We start from the raw sequence: 20,271 nt of genomic DNA on the forward strand, positions 1-20,271 counted from the left end.
CTATACCCTTTATAGACCTAGAGACGTGTTTGGGCCGTTAGACAGTGACGTCCTATTACCGAACGGCATATACAAAGGACGATTCATTTGCTGCAATGCACTATATAGACGCGTCTTTGTCTCTCTAGACAGATTGTAGTACTGTTTTTGGGCGTGTAAGTGGAATGGTGGAGGAGGTTGACCATGACTCTAGTTAGGCGCAACATAGCGAGGGCGGGAGTCTAGGCGTGAGGCTCTCCCATGGTCCAGCCGTTGAGGCTCTGATGACCTCCGTATCAGCTCTCCTCCTGTCCTGCAGCATTCCATCCCTCTGCATATTGTTCCCCTTTGCTGGTTCCACCACCACCGAGCCAGGCGGCCACCAAGCGCACCTCCTCTGCTCACCGCCGCTCCGCCACGCTTGGATCCTGACGCGGGCGCTGGACGATCCGCCGCGCCCGGAGGCTTTGACCCTGTGGTGGAGCTCCAGCGGAACAGGTGTCCCCGCCGGGATTTTGTACATAAACGAGACAGGAACTAGACGAGCTCCACGATGAATCAGCCCTCGACAAACACTCCAATCCTCTCTGCGGGGAGCGTGCCGTCAGCCGCTGCTTCCGCCCGAGCCACCCAAGCCCAGGCGCTGAAAAACAGTGTCCAGGCTGCGTTCAATGGTCGGTATTGCCGCGGCCTTACGCCTTCTCCCTTCTCCATAAATTTCCCGTCTTGTACCGTTACTGCCGCCCATCTTCCTTTGCTGTTCTGGTGATTCATACAAAGGTCCGCTTGGATAGATTGCCGTTCCCGGGGGAGACACTCGGCCTCCGCGCCTGTTCAGGAGCCCCGTCATCGATCTGCATAACCGAAGGAAGGTCCTTCAGTCAGTCTTTCGTACCGGAGCCTGATCGACGGCGCGCGTAGTCGCTTTTCTGCGTTACGGCTATTCTTTTTGCAGACTTCATTTTGTATGAATTTTCCATATTTCCGATGTTCGATGCTAGATTCTTCATCTTCATCGTCTTTCGTGTCTGCTTCTCTGAACTCTGCATCCACGTCTGTCGCGTCTTATAGCTAACTCATATTCTCTTCGATGTAGACCCCTCAGATTCCTCACAAGCTATGTTCGCGGGCTACTCCAGCAAAAAATGCGTTAACGAACGGTATCGAATCATAGGATTCATTAGCAGTGGCACTTATGGCAGAGTGTACAAGGCTCAGGGCAGACATGGCCAGATTGGAGAGTTCGCCATTAAAAAGTAATTTGCCCGAAATAAAGCCTTTTCAAGAGCCTAACGCTATCCAGGTTCAAACCGGACAAGGAGGGTGAAATTCAGTACACAGGAATATCCCAGTCAGCAGTCCGGGAGATGGCACTATGTACCGAACTCGCGCATCCCAACGTTGTCCATACCGTTGAAATAATCCTAGAAGACAAGTGCATATATATCGTATTCGAGTATGCAGAACACGACTTGCTTCAGATCATACATCACCACAATCAGCCCACTCGCAGAGCTATTCCCGCACGGACCATACGATCGATCTTGTATCAGCTTGTGCAAGGCCTTCTTTACCTGCACAAGAATTGGGTCATGCATCGAGATCTCAAACCAGCAAACATCATGGTCACTCGTGCTGGTAAGGTCAAAATTGGGGATCTCGGCCTCGCAAGATTATTCTACAAGCCACTCCATTCTCTCTTCACTGGCGACAAGGTCGTTGTGACTATTTGGTACCGAGCACCTGAGCTACTCCTCGGAAGTAGGCACTATACGCCTGCCGTTGATCTATGGGCAGTCGGATGCATCTTTGCGGAACTGCTTTCCCTGCGGCCGATATTCAAGGGCGAAGAAGCCAAGATGGACAGCAAGAAAACCCCGCCTTTCCAACGAAACCAAATGCAAAAGATAGTCGAGATCATTGGTTTGCCAACGAAAGAACGTTGGCCTTTGCTGACCTCGATGCCCGAGTACTCTCACCTTAATGGCCTTGCCGCAGGTAATCCCCGCGTCAGCCGTCCCGTAGGCCTGGAGAACTGGTACAAGCAATGCCTCAAGAACAACCAATACCCTGACGGCCAATCACCTGAATCTCCAGGTGCTGATGGCTTGTCGCTACTGCAAGGCCTGCTCGAATACGACCCCCACAAGCGGTTGACTGCTGAGGCTGCTCTCAGCCACCCCTATTTCACCGGGCCCATGGAAAAGCCGTCAGAGAACTGCTTTGAAGGGTCCAAGATCGATTATCCGAACCGCAGAGTAAGCCAGGAAGACAACGACATCCGGACTTCGAGCTTGCCAGGCACAAAGAGGGGTGGATTGCCAGACGACTCGTTAATAGGCAGGCCAGCGAAAAGATTAAAGGAGGGCTAAGATGCTGCTAGGTCGCAGGAAGGTTCTGATCTAGCCCATCTATACTGCCCAAATATTGAATAGGTTGATGCTGAACTTGGCTTCACTTGGCTGCACAAAGGTTCGTTAAGATATCGTCTGACCTCGCCGTATCACGATCCAACAGAGGAGCATTCATACGACACATATTGCTAAGACGACCAGTAGCAAACTTCGCTGATTGGCTAGAAAGACGTGAGCAATCGAGAGCCCTCTCAATGCTCGTAGTCACAGCTTGTTCGCTCCTATAAAGACAGTAAAGTGTCGAGGCGAGTCCATCGAGCCAAGTATGCAATCCCACATCACTTTTGGTTGCTTCACACGGAATTACTGCTAGCCCTGGGAACGGCTGAAAAAGAGGACCCGCTGTATGAGTGAACGGGAGATAGAGCTGAGTAGTCACCCTTGTCTAGATTCATATATCACTGTCAAAATCTCCTTACTATTCATGATTGCATACCGTCAACCCACTTAGCATCTTTGAAATGGTCTCTGATTCCTATCTGAGTGATCCCGCAATGGCGTCCTGTCCGAAACAGCCTAAATGGTGGACGAGAGACCCAAAGCATCAAAGCAGGCTCGATATCTAATGCACTGGCTGTTCCTTCCTTTCGGACTGGGCACTGTGATCCGTTGGGCGCGGTCATCCGGAGGTTCTCCACGTGGACAGTCGGGGTGCCTCATCATCGTTGTTGATCAAGTCAAGCCATCATTACAGGTAGATTCGGAGCCGTTGTCAGGCATAAGCAGTATGGCCCTACACGCAAACAAGCACAGCGAATGTTGCTTGATGCAATCAATTGCTCCTCTTCCCTTTGTACGAGCAATGTATATAGAAGCTGTACACCAGCTTCTCTACTTTCCTCATACGCAGGCTATCGTCTCTCATCTCTCGTCTCGTAGCGTCTCTCGTCATCGCGTCTCTCGTCAACGCGTCTCTTGTCTCCTCGCATCCCTCGTCTCCTCTTGTTGTTCGCTCTGCATGCAATCTCGCTCACCCACTCTTAATTACGGGGTGTAACAGGTTGCATAGGGTCATAAGGGGGCGGAGGGGGCGGTGGGGGCGGTGGAAGCATCAAATTCTGTTCGGCGTTTACGGCAGAACGGGGACTCAAATACCCCCTGGTTTGCTTAACTTCCAACCACACTCTATAACACCCCGCACCACGCTCACTTCTTTAAGTCTTCTTCCCACCGCTCGAAGCCATGGCGGACGTCAATCCCCCTCAGCAAGCCGCCGCCAAGTTGGCAAATTTTGCCAATCTTCCTCCACCTGCTCAGGGCGCTGCAATCACGCAACAGATGCAGCAAAACCAGCAACAGATGCAGCAGATGCAGTAACAGATGCAGCAACTCCCACCGATATCACCACAGGACATCAGGCAAGGTGAGTGAATAGTATTTAGATGTCCTGCTTATCTGCTAACTAACTATAACTATACAGCGAGTACAATTCTATTGCCCGCCTTGAAAACTCTAATATCAGAAAAACCGACGACTTTATGACCGCACTCCGTGACCATACAACAAACGCCAATATTACAGATTTTCCTGCCACACCCGCTCAGCTTTCGGATATATCAGGTCTTGTGCTAGATCAGGTCTAAACAGCACTAGGCCTGCCTACCAACGGCACGACCGCGGATAAGAAGCAACGGCTGAGGTTCTACATTGGATTGGTGGATATACACTAGTGATGAGGTAGGTGCTGGTATACTGGAATGGATGGTCGGAATAGAATGAATATTGCTTCAATTGCAGCTTGCAAAGGTTCTTTAGCTACAGAAGTGAATGATAGACGCAGACCTTGCAGCAATTGCGAAGGTCGAGTCTTGATTGCCATAGTCAAGTCTCTGCCCGTGCTGCTGGTCCCCGCCCCTGAAGCCTCCGCATCGCAGCTGTTGAGCCCCGCGGGGTGAGGGGACTCAAACTGCCTCACCGCTGCAAAGCCGGACAACGCTCCTCGCCCGTGAGCTTCTGTTGAGAGCCGTTGAGAGCCGTGGGCCGGCTTGGCAGACTACACTTGGACTATATAATCTCCCTCGTACTACGACCTTCTTCTAGCCTCTCACCACCCACTCACTCTTTTCCACACCACAATCTCTTCGACACAACCTCTTTTTCGTGTCTCCACTCCAACTGGGCTGCCCTTTCTTCGAGCCGCTCCGCTTGGACTACGGCCACATCTTTCCTTCCATTCACTCCTTTGAAACCCCGCGGGGCTGCAATCTTTTCCTCACCGCTTTACGACCTTCGCCATGAAGCTTGTCTCGCTCATCTCTGCCGCTGCCCTGGCCTTGGGTGTTGTTGCCCTCCCGGCTCCGTCTGACGAGCAGACGCAATGGGCCAACCCGCCTGACATCAACAACGCGCGCTTCCAGGACCAGGTCCTCCGAGCCCACAACTGGATGCGTGGCCCGCACTGCGCTCAGCGTCTCTACTGGGACGACGACCTAGCCCAGAAGGCTCTGGCCGGAGTCCAGAGCTGTACCCCTGTGATGCAGCACGTAAGTTAGCCGCTCTTAAAGCTGAGAACTAAAGCTGGGAACTAAAGCTGACTTCAACCAAGTATGACATCGGCACCAACCTAGCTGGTTATGGTCCTGCCGGGGACGATCCCGAGCAATACTACTACGACACCTGGAACATCATCGCCTACTCCTGGGGTACTGACGAAGAGGCCAAGTACGACTACAATCACCCAGGCTTCTCTGACGCCACGGGCCATTTCACTCAGGTTGTCTGGCGTGACTCTTCCCGAGTTGGATGTGCTTGGAACGTCTGCCCCGCCGATGTTGCCTACCAGGTTCGCTTCTATTGTGGTAAGTTTGGCTCGGGTCCTCCCTACCGGTGTGCATCTTTGGGCTAATCACATCTTCTTTTAGGGTATAGGAACCCCGGCAACGTCGCCCCCTTCTACCCGGACAACGTCTGGCCGCGCGTGTGCCCACCATTCCCGGAGTTCACTCGCCGTGCCATTGATACTAGCCCAGCTCCTACCGCCGGCAGCAGTAAGTTTCCACGATCATTCAGCCTTTTACCGAGACGGCATACTGACACAACACTTCAGACGATGGTCACTACAAAGCCTAGGCTTGGCCTCCGGTCCGCTAGTCTATCCTGAGAGTACCCCACGTTCTTTCACGCCTTTCAAATCCTATCGTGCTTGGGATTGGGGACGTGCTGGGTGCTGGACATAGCGATTGACGACTGCATGATACCCTCGTGGTTACGAGAGCATGGTTTGTGAAGTCTTCACAAAAATTTGAGGCAATGATTTCCTTTTCCAATTGTGTATTTCCTTCTTTATATACCCTTTCGGCTCGCTTGCGACTACATAGGTAGCCTTGCGGCTTTTCAACACGGAGGTTAGACGGGGGGAATACATAGCGAATGCAATGGGTGTCCACAAATAAGTTCTAATTATGCATTGAGTATTCCTTGGTGATTCTCCGCTCCAGCCCCGCATATACTGCGATTTGATATGTCTTCCGGATTCATGGAGGATGGACCATTGAGCTCCAGATGATGCCCCACAATCCAGACTTCGAACTTTGAAATTCACCTTGCACTACAAACATGTACGTGCGATACTCTTCTGAAACTCCGCTCCACGATATTTCATGATACTCTATGCCGACCGACCATCTACACCATCATATGCCCACAAGCCATGCCACATACTCTATTGCCCAAATCCAACGCTCATCGCTATGCAGACCTACGACCACGAAATCCTACACACACTCAAGTCAGCGAAAACCCCTCCAAACTCCACAAAACGAACCAGACAAACTTACGCAAGCATGATCCCCGCGCCCGTAAACATGGCCAAAAACTGCGTCAGCGTCTTCCGCAGCTCCTCCCCCTTATTCGGCCCCGTCTCCAGCAGCTCCGGAATCACCGCCACGGTCCCCACATACAGGAACGTGCCCGCCGTGAACGGCAGCAGCAGGTCCCCCCACTGCAGACTCGTGCCGTACAACCCCGCCTGCACCTCGCCCCCTACAGCCCCTGACCCGCTCGACGATCCCCCGAATTCCTGCACCGCGATCCCGACGCATGTCCCGAGGAAGGCGCCGATGGCGGTGACGAACTGCGCGCCCATGGCCGCGCGCTTGGAGAAGCCGGATTGGATCAGCAGGGCGAAGTCGCCGACTTCGTGGGGGATTTCGTGGAAGAAGACGGCGACGGTGGTGGTGGCGCCGATGGTGGGGCTGGCGTAGAAGGAGGAGGAGAGGGCGAGGCCATCCGTGATGTTGTGCGTGAAGTCGGCGATGAGGTTGAGGTAGCCGCCGAGTTTGGCGGAGGGATTCACTTCTTTGGCGGGAGGGGTAGGGAGCGGGGTGTCTTTGGTGGGTTTGCGGGAGCGGAGGGTGGAGGACTCTAGATAGGAGAGGGGTTAGGATTGGGGTTTTTGAAGGGCGGGGGTAGAGTGGAGGGAGAGTATACTGGCTGTGTCAGCGCCGCTGGCGGCGGCTTTCTCGCCGCCTTCGACTTTCCCGTGGGCGTGGCTGTGGTCGTGGGGGTCTTCGCCGCCGGTAGCAATTCGTAGGCCTTTGTCCATAGCTACGAAGGTCAGGAAGCCGACCATGATGGCTACGCCGAGGAGGAGATTCTTGTTCGGCTCCACCATGACGAATCGGACGTGCTCTTCGGCATCTTCGCCGAGGAATATCTCAGGTAGAAGGTGGAATAGGGTATCTCCAAGCAATCCGCCCACGGCGAAAGCGACCATAACACTCAGTGACGAGGGGTCGATGTTTGGCGGGCATAGTGCTAGGAGGAAGTTGGGTGGGCCGGAGATGTAGAGGGTTGCGAGCAGGGCGTTCACTGCTGGGCTACCGGGGAAGAGGACAGCGAATATACGAGATGTTACGCTTGGGGTTGGTGGGTGGGTAGCGACTTTGTGCTGGTTGAGAGCTTGCACGAGGGGGCATTCCTGTTGTGATGTGAGCTTAGGTATGGGGTGATGAGGGTTTTAGAAGTTGCACAGTGTGCAGAGGTATTGTATATAGCTAACATATAGCTTCTTGAAGAGTTGTAATGTCACAATTGAAATTCATACCTGAAGCTTATCCTCGATCTCCGCGACGCTCAACGATGCCACAGATGCATCTTTACTTTCAAAAATGTGAGCATACGTTTGACACACAAGAATGGAGGCAATGACTGCACATAACAGCAGAGATATGCGGGAAGGCATTGTTGCGGATATATGAGCTGCAGGAGAGCGAGCAATGCCTTCAGGGGTGCTGCAGAGGGGTCTGACGCCTGTGAAGTCGACCGTGGGGCTGAGCCAAGATTTCGCGGGCCTCGATTTCTTCAACCCAACCCCAGATTTTTGATTCTCTCCGCCACAACCCTATCCAACCGCAATCATGGGCCGCGAACTCCAGAAGAAGAAGAACAAGTCCTCAATCTCCAAAGTAAAGAAGAAGCCAAAGTCAAAAAAGAAGGTCCTCCACAACCCCATTATCGCCGCAAACTGGTTCGTCCACCCCAAAACCCCAATCAATCAAGCACACACCCCTAACAGCCCAAAGGAACTCCAGAGAAACCCTCACCCAGAACTACCGCCGACTAGGCCTCACAGCCCGCCTCAACCACGCGGCCGGCGGCTCTGAGAAAATACATGCATCCACTTCTTCCGAATTGACCTCGACTTCCGCAAAAGCTCCCGCGCCCACCCCCGACTCCCTGCGCATGCCAGCGCCTTTGGCCAAGACCCTCACGCCCCAAGATGCGCGTGTAGAGCGGGATCCCAAGACAGGCGCGATCCTGCGCGTGCTCGACGACCCCACCGCCCCGCACAGGCCGAACCCGCTCAACGACCCGCTGAACGAGCTTGAAGACTCGGACGAGGAGGAATGGAGCGGCTTCGCGCATGTGACATCTTCGGTGCCGGCGACTACGAGTGTCGTGCAGCAGCTGGAGGAAGTGGCGGCGAATGGCGTACGAAAAGCGCCACGGAAACAGAGCACAAGGGAGGAGGAGTGGGTGGAGCGGTTAGTGCAGCGGCATGGGGACAATTACGCAGCTATGTTTAGGGATAGGAAGTTGAACCCCATGCAGCAGAGCGAGGGCGATATCAGAAAGAGGGTGAAGAAGTGGAGTGAAAAGCATGCATGAGGGAGTGAGGAAGAAATTGTGCTGCAATCGGATATCCGTCTTTGAAGCCATGTGAGAGAGGGCCGGTTGTGAGGATGGGCGTTAGGCGTAATAATGGGCAAAGATTCCGTAGCAGATTGCTACCTGAAAATTTCCTGCTCGTGAGAAGGCGCGCAAGCAAGGAGAAAGTCTTTCCACGGTCGAAGAAGTAGACATCCTGTCCATACTGCACATGCGGAGGGTGTCTCTACAATACTGCGACAGAATCTTGCTTACACATTTGTACCATTGTATTGGAGGCAACCAAGAGCGACTGATCACGCGTCCAGTTCGCATACACTTGTTTATCACTGCCTGAGGAAACCCAGCAAGGTAGTAGCTCTACCAAGAGTACAGGGTTCTATCTCGGTCAAATCGCTAGAAATGTCTCAAATCACTCCAAGCGGCATTGAAGCAGTGTAAGCAATCGATTGCTTACTAATTTAGCAGACAACTAGACAAGCAGTGTGAAAGTAACGAGTCAAAACAATATGTATATTAATTAAATACGAAACTCGTCATTCTTATGATACATTACCCTAATTCCAACAGATAGTTATGAAGGAGTGGTCTGGTAAACATCGCAGCCAATGATCAAAAGCCGAAGCTGATCACTTAGCCGCCATGTCTATTCCCCCTTTAGTGCAACGGCGCACTCTCAAGCTCCTTGTCGCTCGCATCGTGGTGCGAACCGTTCGAGGGGCTCACATGTGCATCCGGCGGCGCCGCCACCTTAACTTTTCTCTCCGGATTCGTCGCCTCAATATCCCGTCTCGTTTTCTCATCCATCAGCTCCAGAGGCGGTACTTCCCACTTGCTGCTCTGCCATGGCTTGACGCCCATAAGATACATCGTATCTATCTCCTCGAGAGTTCTTCCTTGGCCTTCAATGACGAAGAAGTAGATTCCAATGCCAGCGACGATGTTGCAAGCTGCAAACACGTATCCGTAGCGGAAGTCGATGTCGCCAGTAATGAACGGCGTGAAGAACGCGAGCATGAAATTCCAGAACCAGTTCGAGGCTGTTGAGAGTGCCATACCCTTCGCGCGGTAGCGGCTTGGGTAGAGCTCGCCACAAATGGTCCAGATCATTGGGCCCCACGTAGTTGCGAAGCCGAAGATGAAGAAACAAGCAAAGATGATCATAGCTTTGGACGACTTGGGGGTGTTGGTCGGGGTGGCGCGGTCCAGGCTGAAGTGGCCGACGGAGGCGAAAATCATGAAGCAAATGAACATCCAAGCGGACCCAGCCATTAATGACTTGCGACGGCCGTAGTGTTCAACAATGTATAGACCGTAAAAGGTGACACCGAAGTTGATGCCGTTGAGGATCATTTGCGTGACAAACGAGTTGTTGATTCCGGTGCCCTTGAAGACAGTTACCCCGTAGTAGAAGAAGTAATTGGCTGGTACAAATTAGCGCTTGGCATATCACGTCAGAATTTGCTGAGCTTACCGCCAGTGAGTTGCTGGAACATTTGTAGGAGCATTCCAAGCGCAATTCTGTAAAACATCTTTGGTGCCTTGAACATGCTGTACCATTCGTGGAACGAGGAACCCTTCTCACTCTCGGCTTCGAGTTTAATGCGGATCTCTTCAAGCTCGTGATGCACACTCCAATGATTTTCCGGAACACCGTAGACGTGGGACATAGTCTGCTTCGCCTTTTCGGTCTTACCAAGACGGTAGTTGTATCGAGGGGTATCCGGGAAGAATATGATACCGAAACCAAGGATTGCGGCGACGACGAAGGAGAGGCCCATGGTAATCATCCAAGAAGCCTTCTTGCCCGCTTGATGACGCTCTGCGGCGTAGTTGAAGACAGCTGCAAGAAAGATACCGAATGTTATCATCAATTGGTAAGCGCTTCGTGAATATTAGTATTCTGCAGCTAGAAGAGTATATGCAGAAAAGCTGACCTAATTAATGCTCCACGAATATGAGGAGGAGCAGTCTCGGCTTGATACATTGGAACAAGTAAGGACAGTGCTCCAACGCCGAGACCAGCAACCCATCGGCCCATCATAATTTGAACCCTATTCCTTGGTTAGTCGCCATGTGTTTCTAATGATCAGCACTGAACCTACCAGCTGTGTGTAGATGATATCTGAATTACCATACCAATCGAGAAGACGAAACACCAGATTTGGATGGAAATTTTGCGGCCAATCTTGTCTGCAATTGGAGCCGCTATCAAGGCGCCGAAAAGGGTACCGATGGAGAGCTTGCAAAGTCAGTAAAGATTCATGTCAAGGCTGAATGCGTCCGAACTTACCAAACCGACAATGAGACCTGCGCGGACGTTGCTGAAGTATGCAGTACCATCGGCATGGCGTTGACCGAAACGATCAAGAAAGTCCACCATTCCTAGAAAACCACTGATCTGACCAGTGTCGTAGCCAAAGATGAAGCCGCCCATTGACACCAGGATGCCCATATTGAACGATGCCCATGTTAGGCGTGGTAGTGGACTATCGTCGTAGCCTTCGTGTTTTTCGATATGTTGTGTCGTACCATTGTGGTCGGTGGCAGTATTGTGACGAGCCTTCCAGCTCGTCAAAGGGTTTGAGACCTTCATGTGTGTTTATCAAATAATGTGATGTGATGAGGAAACAAGGTAAGTCCAGAGGCTGCGACGCATTTTATATATAATGCGGCTGATCTGGCCGAGGCCTGGCCATGACACGAGAGGAATGCTACCCCGCGAAGAACTCACCCGCCACGAGATCTCAAAACGCGGCGTACTACCCGGATTGGAAGGATCTAGCAAGTCACGGTGCGTGAGCGGAAGATGCGGGTCGAAGCAGCTGTGAATAAGCTGTCCTGGTGATCACGCGGTAGCGGGTCCATCACCGAAAGGCCTTAGGCCCCAACGCAGGCGCCGAGGATCCGCAGAATAATCATAAAAATCAAGTCTTTCCAACAAAGGCGTTTCCCTATTCCTACGTAGGTAGGGTAGTAGAGCAGTAGGACGCATTGCCGAAAACCACCTCTTCGAAGCTTCGTACTGCGACGGACACTATTCGGAGTATACTCCTTCTAGGATAGGCCGTTTCTGGCGATCTCGAGGCAAGGAGATCTACAGTGGTAAATCCAGTGAGGTGATACGCTAAGTTTTCTACACTAGGAGCCCAGGGGCCTGGGGCGTGAGTTCCTTGGATCACGCGCAAACAACGACTCCACAGGTAAGTTACATCGCCCCATCGTCAGCGTCGCGTTCGAAGCCGGATATGCGGAGCGTGAGAGAAATCAGTAGATAATGAAAGTTGAAAATTGTGAAGCATAAGGACAAAAGATTTAGACAGCTATACCGCAAAACAGTTTCTTCGCTTTGCATTACCACATCAAGTTTCCCCAGTTCTTTGATAAAATCATCAAGAACAGCCGTGTGGCCGATAGATTGATGTGGTGGGGTATGTAAGAAAACTACGTCATTGGCGATCGTTGATAGGGTGGCGTTCCTGAGGGCGTGAGGTGATGTTCCAGTGGAGCTTTGTTCTACCTCCTACAGTAGTATTCCGAGACATCCGCGACATACGATCAAAGACCCTTCAGGAAGGTCCAGCAAAGTAATCCGGAGACGGTTGATCAACGAATGGCAGAAGGCAACAGAAGAAACGGCCTGCCTTCCACAGCCGCAAATATAGCATGTCTTGCCGACTCTCGCATCAAATTCTTGCAAGATTCAGGGATTCCTCAGACTAGGATCGACAAAGCCCGGAAAACGGTGCTGACTCGGCAACTCTATTTATCCGAGACAGTGTGACGGGTCCTCATATATAGTTTCTTTAAACTTAGTTAATGGTGGATTCTTGCCCAAAGAGAAACGCAGAGGGTGTGTAATGAAGACACTGAATAGATATTGACAGCGTTGTTGGGAGTCAATCGGAGTGGAAAAACATGAGATCCGCGCTAATCCCATGTGATGTCTCACGTGTTTTCGGAGTATATTCCTCGGGATCGCTTTCGATGATTCGCGAGAGAATGAAATAATACAACTGGCATTTCCACGCTGATTCGTTTGACGAGACTGGTGGTCTTCAAGCACCCATCGTAATGTAAGCATCAATGCAATGCATTGGACTGTTGAGCTCACATCACCTTCACCTCCAAGCAGTACATACATACAATGGTCAGGTATTGTAAGCTCCAATGCACTCAAGACTATCATTTGGCAGAGTCCATACTCAGGGGAGATTGTTGAATGCATTTCTCAACGACCGTTCTTTTTCTTGCCGCGCTCAAACGCATCACGAGTCTAGATCATTCTCGCTAACTCACTGAATATGACTGAAGGGATAGAAAGCTAAATTTTCTAGGATAAAACAAAAGATGGCTCTACTCATTTGCCATTATTATCTTAGTGAGGTACCTAGAAGACACAAATACGCCATTCTGAGCTCTTTCTAGCCACCAGATTCCACAATCAGACCAACTCACCATAGTCGTTGGTCGCAGTAGCAGACAGTTTCATACAATGAGATCATCCCTATAATGAATAGAATGCGCATTGTGAGACAGAATTCACAATGCTAGCCACTTATCCATAAATGCCTCCTAGCTGACTCCAGAAAAACTCATCTCACTCACTCACTCACTCACTCAACTCCCTCTCCTACTCCAACTCACAGGCAACATACTCCCGATCACACAGAGTCGTCCAACCGTGATAAAAATTCCGAAGATGGCTCCCCACAGATTCCCAAGCTCTTCTCATAGCCTGCAATGCGGGCATACCATCAACACAAGGGCCGCTAATGTCCCATGCGGCACCGATTGTGTGTGTCCAGGATCGGAAGCAGCTACAAATCCACCGTTCCTATGCACAGCTTGTCTAGAGACCCATTACCTTACCGGATACTTTGCAATAAAAGCCAGGTTTCGCGCTGAGTACCCAAGCTCTGCGTGGACAATAATTGACGAGTTCAAGGTTGGAGCGATCTTGCGCCTGTGCGCGCAACTAGAAAAAGAAATCATGAAGCGCATTCCGGGGCTACAGGAGGGCATCGGAAACATCGGCGCGCTCTTGGCCCAGGCACCGACGGAGGAACAGGATGTCGACAATCCTAGGCCGGGTAAACCCGAGGATGAGAATGGTGCTTCTGTTGAGCCCGAGTATGAACGCTACGAGTGCTGGGTGACGGAGTACCTCGAGTGGATCCAGAAGGTTGTCTATGATCTGAAAATCGACCCTGAAATCGATGAACTAGTTCGAGAGCTTACACGTGAGGTCAAAATGGCGAAATCTCGAATTCAGTTCCCATAGACGCCACAAAGGGGCTTCGTTAGGGTCACAATCTAAGAAATAGTTGAAACAATCAAATCCGGCGATCGATCATGATGCATGAACTCGTGTATGAGATCGCTGATAAAATTCTCCCCCAAAAGCATGTTCCTATTGACGTGTTATGCATGTAAGAAAGTTGATATTGAGATGAGTATCTAAGCCCTGCTTCTGATTGAGTACTAGTAGCCCTGCTAAAAAAGCTACCTAGAATTTAACAAATAGCGTTATAAATAGTATATTCAGGTGTCTAAAAACACCAGTAGTAAATGAAAAACGCTTGTGGGTATTCTAAGTCTATGCAAACGCCCCAAAGGAAAATACGTGAGTCGATCTGAAATCTTACTCCCTCAAACATTGTGAAGATATGGGCAAGAATATACTGTTCCGAAATCGATGCGAATTATTCCTCCTCATCAGCCTTCTTGTCTGTCTGTGTTTGTACATCTAGTCCTCTGAGTCTTCGAGCTAACAGTCCTGCACCGGACGTAGCGGTGCTGTCTGAACCAGTCACACCACGAAAGGCATTACCACCATACCCAACGTCACCTCGCCTTAGCTTGTCGTAAGTCTCGAAAGCAGCTCCGATCGGGCTCCCAAGTCCGGACATAGGAGACTGAGGACTCCCAGCAACGTTTGAAGTTGTTGCAGTACTGGCATGGGAGCGCAATGGACTATCGTCCAAATCCATCCGATCCCGACTGACGGGTCTAGAGTCGACGGCAGCGAGGCGAGCGATTTTGAGTGGCTGTGGACCTATGGAAGATGTAGGAGTACAGTAGCCTCCTGATGTTATGTTACTGGCGCCTGTAAACTGACAAGCCGGCGCAGGCAACGGCGGGTGCAGGCCGATTCCATCTAATTGATCGTATCCATGCTGCGACAGTGATAGTCCAGCGCTTCGCCGCCGAAAAGCCTTATCTGCGGTCAGTTGAATCGCAGCAGATGATGGTGTATAGAGTGGAATGCTGTCACGACTCGGTTTGTAAGTGCTATACCGTGGTTCAGGAAGCTGGATCTCGTTCCGTAGTTTTTCTTTTCCATCAGGAACTCTGTTGGCAAACACAACCCTGATTGCTTTATACAAGAAATAGCGTCCCTTAGAAGGACAAGAAATATGCAGATGGATAAGATATCGAAGAATTGGGCGGTCGTTCGGGTCATCAGAATTACTCAGCGCTGCTTCCGGACACTCTGTTCCCAGGTTTTTTCGAGATGAAAGTGGCATGTCAATAATCGGGCCAGCGGAGTAGCTACGCTGACGGATGAAGGTCTTCTGACCGGGCTCCATATCTGAGAGATCATATGGGACAAGGAAGAGCTTTACTGCTGTCTTATTGGGATTCTTGATCACAATTTGAAGCTGGCCTTGCTGTGGGATACGATAGCTGCCACCAGGAGGTGATTTAGGGGATGCTGATCTCCTTTTCATCTTCTCTAATTTTCGGATGCTGGGTTTAGTATGTGATGCGACCGTCTCATCGCACGGGCTAGCAGGAATATCCAACTCATCATGGTTCGGATTGGGGACAGTGTGCCTGCGTCTCCTGCGGACTCCATCACCACTATCATCCGGTGTTGGGAGTGAGTGCTCTAAGTCAATGAGCCCTACGTATGGACTTGGCGAGTCGTCGGCTATCCTACCATTTCCACTATTGTAGCTGTAAAACACAGCCGGAAACGGGACAGTGACATGAGCGGGACAGCGGAGATTTGGTTTGCAGTTCCCCTTTCCCAACACACCTATTTTTGCGACAAAATCCAGAGGTCGAGAGGGGGTCGTTGACATCCTTCCTCTAAGAATGGATTCCTCGTATGAGCCGACCATGGGTGCATGCTGCAGAGGCGAAGCATCTGATGAGATAGACGGCCGTCGGGCGTGCATGAGTGGAGTCTGTGGAGTGGAGTAAGAATGAATCTGGCTCATCGAAGTCATAGACCGGCGTGGCTGGTGAGCTTGGTAGGGGAAAGTTGCTTCTTTCCGGTAAGTTGAGAAGTGTCGCCCTGCGGGTGTTCCAGAGGTTGATCGTTCCATAGAAGACGATTTGAAAGTCTGGAAAGATTGCGGAGAAAATGTGTGTCTTCTGTTGTTCCTTTCCGGGCTTCTAGAGCCCTGTCGTGAAAGTGGTCTTGATGAGTCCAGGTCTGTATTATTGGATTGCTGCACCAATGGGCTTGTTGGCGGCATAAGAATGAATGGGGATGGATGGGTTGTGTGAGACGCAGCTCTCGATCTCACACCTGGCCGACTCTCATGCTTTGAAAAGCCTCTTGGGGGAAACTGCGGGTCGGTCCGTGTAGATGGATATGCGGACGACGGGAAGGAATGATGCCACGGGGCAACTGGAGACGTAGCCAAAGGTGTGTTTGTGGAGCTTTTGTAGGACGTTGTTTCATCATCTTGCCTGAAATCTCCAGAATGTAGGGCCGATTTGGGACGTTCGATCTCAATCCCAGCAGAGGCATGATCGAACAGTGGATCGGGGGTGCCCCTGCGAGACTCCTTCAACTCTGCTGCCGGCAGCAAAGGGGTTGTTGACCTCTCTCGTGGTCGGGGTAGTGCTTCCAAACTCTGCTCGGGGGATGGACGTCTTCCGTTCTACGTCACCATTGTCAGGTGTTGTTCTCAAAAGGGCTGTTTTGCAATTGCCAGTCCAAAGATGAAGAATGACAAACTCACGATATGGTGGCTCGGCCACGACGGGCTATTCCCTCTCTTTATCCTCTCAATCAGCTCCACTCTCTGCAGCATTGACGGCATAGCGTCATTGGCACCAGGACTGAGTACATCTGGGTGAGATGAGGAACTCGTAGCATCCTCCGGGAGTGTTTTGTCGAAGAAACCCGCTCTTGAAGCTATCGCCGGGTCATTTGCCCCCTGAATGCCAGTTCTAGGGGAAGAGGTGGGCCGGGAGCTTGGAGCATTGGAGGGAGAGTCGTCAAGATCATGGAATATCGGCATGATCAGACCCGAGGCTCTTCTTAGGCCGCATGAATATGGCTTCCGAGGGTGTGGACAAGCTCCAGGAGGGCAGAAAGCGTCTGGGTGGTGTCGTGGCGAGAGTGTTGGCGGGAACGTCGTTGACGTGAGGTTGACTCCTCTCGTCTCATGTCAGGTGCATGGCGGTCTGTGCTGGCGGCCAGCTCCACCTTCAAAGAACGACGCTTCACCAAACCACGACTTTGTCCACACCGGCCCCGCATACCGCCCACAATGGCCGCAAAGCGTCCACGGGACGACGACGATGCGAGAGCGTCGAAGAAGCACAAAAAGGCCTTCTCTGTTGGGCCTGCCAACCTCCCAGACGGAGTGCACAAGCGCAAAGGTAATTATTGCCCACCTAGCGTCCACGGCCTTTCGTCCGCCAAAGCAGCCTCGCTTATACTGTTTGCTCCTCAGTCCAAAAGATCAAGCGAGAGATTATCCACAAGTCTAAGATCAAGAAAGACTATGCGAAGCTGAAAGCACGGGAGCAAGCTGCCGACCCGCAACGCTCTGTCTACGAAAAGTACGACAACGATGAACAGGTCGACGTCGCAGAACCGACTGCAGAACCGACCCTTGAGCCTCACCCAGACCGTCAAGTTCTGCTCGACAAAACCTCACCAGAACCCGCGCAGCGGCCGGAGCGACCGCAATCACGCACGCCAAGGAAACGAGCACGTCCACAACCTTTCAGTCGAGAGGCTGATCAAGCGGAGAAGCGCAGAGCAGAGGCGGAGGCACGGACGAAAGCGCGAGAGGAGGCAGAGAAACAACGCGAACAGAAGCTGGCCGAGCGGGAGCGTTATCGAAAGGCGATGGACAAGGCGCGCACAGGAGGGCGTAATGGGCAAAGGAAGCTTGGCCGCGAAAGCAAAGTACTTCTGGAGAAGGTCAAACGGCTTGTATCGAGCTGATGGTGATTTATTTTCCTGTGTATTGGGGAACTTGCATTTGCTACATGAGTCGGCACGATTGGAATGATACCCGGACCGAAATGGCGAGGATTGGGGCTTGAGACATCACACCGACTATCTGCATCGTGGGCATACCCACAGGCGTGCCTTCTTCGAAACGCGTGGTTGAACGGCTAACAGCGGCGATGGTTGTGAGCACTGACTACTGATTCCGCATGTTCGCAATGGCGACAGAATGGCGACAACGGTGCTGAAACGAAGTGGGACGCGACTTCATGTTACGGTGTGAGCGATTACGAAATCCCTCATCTCAATCCGTAAGTTTAGCTCTATCAACTCATGAAATCAGCGCACAAGAGACAGGATCACTCTGAAGAATGCTTCGGCACCAATGCAAGGGAGAAGCCTAAGACGCACAGCATCAGCCCATTTTGATGTTTGATGAAGTTCGTAGAGCGAAGACGGCCTTCTGGGCGGCTGTGAACGAAGGCCTGAAGGCGCCGGAGATACTCGCCATGCACGTATCACATGCACGAATAGAAAACTTCACCGTCACGTGCGCGCGATCACGCCGCCGAGCCGGGCAAGACTGAGTCAGGCTCTGCGAATGAAAGGCGCCGCTGAGAGCCTTCGGTACCCGAACCCGGGACACAAGCCGTGGATTTCGGGTCACGCCAAGCAGAATTTTCAGGCCGATGCCCCTGTCGGACGGCGGCCACATGGTGCAACTGGACGGCTGCACGACTATTGGTGATCTAATTAAAACTAGATTTTCAGCCTCGTGTAGCGCAGCTTTGCCAGAGTGACGTCTAGTGCTAAGGTGGACACTCCAGCGGCAAGACGGGAGCAGCACACGCAGGCTTCTGGACGCCGCAACCCGATTAAAAATCTCTTTCCCGCGCTGCGATTGGCTGCACGCCATCCATGTGCCTCAGTAATTTTTAGGTGAGCGTCGAAAGGGCGCAGATGATGCCAGCAGCGTACGGAATGGTCAAATTTTATGACACACGATGGAACACTATGACAAACTTCACGAAGATTCTAATGCGAGAATGACTGCTATGACTGCTATGACTACCACGAAAACTTCTTCACGAGAGGTATAAGAGGCCACCAGCTTTCCGTCAAACACTCATCATCACAACATCAAGCATCACATCCTCAAGCCAACAGCCTCTTTCAATCATCACCTGAACCAACCAACCAGCAGCTCGATCAACTTCACATCAAGCTCGTCTTCCACTCTTCAAACCACTCAAGCCGTCTTCTCGATACCACTTCCGAACCTCACAACCGACTTCAAAATGGTTGCCACCAACAACACCTCATTCGAGACTGTCCGCACCTCCAGCGTCCCCAGCAACAAGGCCGGCAACAACTCCGCGAAGAAGGCCTTCAGCTCTGTCGCCAAGCACCTGAAGGAGCACCACCAGAGCGTCAACAACGCCTTCGCTTCCTACTACGGCCTCCAAGGACAGATGCACCCCCAGAACTAAGCAGTTCTTCGAGCAGCGGAGGGACTTGTTCCCTAGGAGCGGCAGCTGGACTGTTATCTTCAGAGCATCATGGTCGTTACGATACCACGGGGCATTGAGACCTTCGGGTAACAAACTCGATGCACCAATTTGCATTGCGGGCGGGGCGGAAAAGTCATTTTTGGGAGCATTTCGGGGAGTTGCATTTCTTGTCTTGGGAAGACATCTAATACCTTAATATAATCACTTTAATCAAGATCATCAAGATCACCAAAATTTCGAAACCTTCAAACATCTTGTCTTCATCGTGCCTTCAGTGACTCGTTTCATCCTACTATCAACAAGCAACAACAGTAAAAAGTTCTGCCTTCAGCTCACACTGAAAGCTTTCGAAGTCTCGTTAGTGCAACGAATCTATACAGTAGTCACATTTTTAGATGCTCCAACGGCACCAATCAGTGCATGAATAGACGCCAGCGATACACATCTCGATTTCTTCGTTGTATGTACTTAGTCTTCCAAAACAACGGTCTGAAATAACACGGTAAAACATATCCTCTCGATTTGCAATCGATAAAGGAACAGGTATATATAGCTGCTTACTACTTCTTGTTACAAACCAGCTTAAAGCCCCCCCCCCCCGGATCTCGTCCAGCGGTCCAGATCAGATTCAGCGCTTCAGCGCTGTTTTGACTCCGAGTATCCACCTGGGCAACCTAAGATATTCTGGCCCTATCGGCAACCTGATTTTCCTTCAAGGCTGCCGCTTTTTGATACGCAAATTCAACAAGTCCTGAAACGCGCTGGAGGGGATTCGGAGCGATGAAGAGCCCGATTCCGTCACCGGTCGCGCGACAATACAGTCATCTCGAACTGCGGCCACCGCTAACGAAGAGGCTCGTTGACACTATAGTGTGTCAGGTTGGAATTGAAACATGGGTAGAGGTTGGTTAGGCCTCCAGCTTTTGTCTGAAAGAGGTATAGTCGACAAAATTGAGCCCCGACGCCCTACTGATCAATGAATAAATAAGCATGCTAAGCCCTGTCGCCCTACACAATTAAGCATATCCGGATTCCGCCCCCAACTTCACCG

General features: G+C 51.5%; 12 protein-coding genes across 12 annotated transcripts; 8 read left to right on the forward strand and 4 right to left on the reverse strand.

Moving 5' to 3' along the window:
• The first annotated feature begins 88 nt into the window (after positions 1 to 88).
• Positions 89 to 788, forward strand: BDZ99DRAFT_456920 (uncharacterized protein). Its single transcript, XM_033718565.1, has one exon. It carries the CDS (start codon positions 264 to 266, stop codon positions 534 to 536), a length of 273 nt encoding a protein of 90 aa, XP_033584102.1. The 5' UTR covers positions 89 to 263; the 3' UTR covers positions 537 to 788.
• On the forward strand, positions 279 to 2,834 carry BDZ99DRAFT_456921 (CMGC/CDK/CDK8 protein kinase). The gene is made up of 3 exons (XM_033718566.1): positions 279 to 653; positions 1,076 to 1,235; positions 1,283 to 2,834. Exons 1-3 carry the CDS (start codon positions 533 to 535, stop codon positions 2,349 to 2,351), a joined length of 1,350 nt encoding a protein of 449 aa, XP_033584103.1. The 5' UTR covers positions 279 to 532; the 3' UTR covers positions 2,352 to 2,834.
• A 741-nt stretch (positions 2,835 to 3,575) lies between these two features.
• On the forward strand, positions 3,576 to 4,183 carry BDZ99DRAFT_564933 (uncharacterized protein; the record flags this gene model as incomplete). The annotated part of the gene is made up of 2 exons (XM_033727415.1): positions 3,576 to 3,706; positions 3,814 to 4,183. 2 exons carry the CDS (start codon positions 3,576 to 3,578, stop codon positions 3,974 to 3,976), a joined length of 294 nt encoding a protein of 97 aa, XP_033584104.1. The 3' UTR covers positions 3,977 to 4,183.
• A 444-nt stretch (positions 4,184 to 4,627) lies between these two features.
• Positions 4,628 to 5,779, forward strand: BDZ99DRAFT_493022 (PR-1-like protein; the record flags this gene model as incomplete). Its single annotated transcript, XM_033723200.1, has 4 exons — positions 4,628 to 4,876; positions 4,939 to 5,191; positions 5,255 to 5,380; positions 5,440 to 5,779. The coding sequence occupies 4 exons, from the start codon at positions 4,628 to 4,630 to the stop codon at positions 5,460 to 5,462; spliced, it is 651 nt and encodes a 216-aa protein (XP_033584105.1). The 3' UTR covers positions 5,463 to 5,779.
• BDZ99DRAFT_404576 (putative ZIP zinc transporter) lies at positions 5,671 to 7,931 on the reverse strand. The gene is made up of 4 exons (XM_033716399.1): positions 7,438 to 7,931; positions 6,822 to 7,311; positions 6,170 to 6,755; positions 5,671 to 6,106 (listed from the first exon to the last, which is right to left on the reverse strand). The coding sequence occupies exons 1-4, from the start codon at positions 7,573 to 7,575 to the stop codon at positions 6,091 to 6,093; spliced, it is 1,230 nt and encodes a 409-aa protein (XP_033584106.1). The 5' UTR covers positions 7,576 to 7,931; the 3' UTR covers positions 5,671 to 6,090.
• On the forward strand, positions 7,914 to 8,501 carry BDZ99DRAFT_374257 (uncharacterized protein; the record flags this gene model as incomplete). The annotated part of the gene is made up of 1 exon (XM_033714914.1): positions 7,914 to 8,501. A coding segment is annotated over one exon (588 nt), but the record flags the coding sequence as incomplete, so codon positions are not given.
• A 479-nt stretch (positions 8,502 to 8,980) lies between these two features.
• Positions 8,981 to 11,097, reverse strand: BDZ99DRAFT_529415 (MFS monosaccharide transporter-like protein; the record flags this gene model as incomplete). Its single annotated transcript, XM_033726402.1, has 5 exons — positions 8,981 to 9,925; positions 9,976 to 10,385; positions 10,439 to 10,555; positions 10,607 to 10,743; positions 10,795 to 11,097. 5 exons carry the CDS (start codon positions 11,095 to 11,097, stop codon positions 9,159 to 9,161), a joined length of 1,734 nt encoding a protein of 577 aa, XP_033584108.1. The 3' UTR covers positions 8,981 to 9,158.
• A 1,753-nt stretch (positions 11,098 to 12,850) lies between these two features.
• Positions 12,851 to 13,848, forward strand: BDZ99DRAFT_9877 (uncharacterized protein). The gene has a single exon (XM_033729092.1). It carries the CDS (start codon positions 13,204 to 13,206, stop codon positions 13,783 to 13,785), a length of 582 nt encoding a protein of 193 aa, XP_033584109.1. The 5' UTR covers positions 12,851 to 13,203; the 3' UTR covers positions 13,786 to 13,848.
• Positions 13,849 to 13,966: 118 nt separating this feature from the next.
• BDZ99DRAFT_564939 (uncharacterized protein) lies at positions 13,967 to 16,850 on the reverse strand. The gene is made up of 2 exons (XM_033727416.1): positions 16,484 to 16,850; positions 13,967 to 16,402 (listed from the first exon to the last, which is right to left on the reverse strand). Exons 1-2 carry the CDS (start codon positions 16,763 to 16,765, stop codon positions 14,207 to 14,209), a joined length of 2,478 nt encoding a protein of 825 aa, XP_033584110.1. The 5' UTR covers positions 16,766 to 16,850; the 3' UTR covers positions 13,967 to 14,206.
• A 167-nt stretch (positions 16,851 to 17,017) lies between these two features.
• Positions 17,018 to 17,703, forward strand: BDZ99DRAFT_374346 (uncharacterized protein; the record flags this gene model as incomplete). The annotated part of the gene is made up of 2 exons (XM_033714916.1): positions 17,018 to 17,129; positions 17,204 to 17,703. 2 exons carry the CDS (start codon positions 17,018 to 17,020, stop codon positions 17,701 to 17,703), a joined length of 612 nt encoding a protein of 203 aa, XP_033584111.1.
• A 178-nt stretch (positions 17,704 to 17,881) lies between these two features.
• On the reverse strand, positions 17,882 to 18,826 carry BDZ99DRAFT_9953 (uncharacterized protein). Its single transcript, XM_033729097.1, has 2 exons — positions 18,058 to 18,826; positions 17,882 to 18,012 (listed from the first exon to the last, which is right to left on the reverse strand). The coding sequence occupies exon 1, from the start codon at positions 18,623 to 18,625 to the stop codon at positions 18,125 to 18,127; it is 501 nt and encodes a 166-aa protein (XP_033584112.1). The 5' UTR covers positions 18,626 to 18,826; the 3' UTR covers positions 17,882 to 18,012; positions 18,058 to 18,124.
• On the forward strand, positions 18,714 to 19,199 carry BDZ99DRAFT_513404 (uncharacterized protein; the record flags this gene model as incomplete). Its single annotated transcript, XM_033724707.1, has 2 exons — positions 18,714 to 18,803; positions 18,855 to 19,199. The coding sequence occupies 2 exons, from the start codon at positions 18,714 to 18,716 to the stop codon at positions 19,197 to 19,199; spliced, it is 435 nt and encodes a 144-aa protein (XP_033584113.1).
• Between the last annotated feature and the right edge of the window lie 1,072 nt (positions 19,200 to 20,271).

The sequence above is a fragment of the Mytilinidion resinicola genome (assembly GCF_010093595.1).
Source record: "Mytilinidion resinicola strain CBS 304.34 unplaced genomic scaffold BDZ99scaffold_1, whole genome shotgun sequence".
Classification (NCBI taxonomy): domain Eukaryota; kingdom Fungi; phylum Ascomycota; class Dothideomycetes; order Mytilinidiales; family Mytilinidiaceae; genus Mytilinidion; species Mytilinidion resinicola.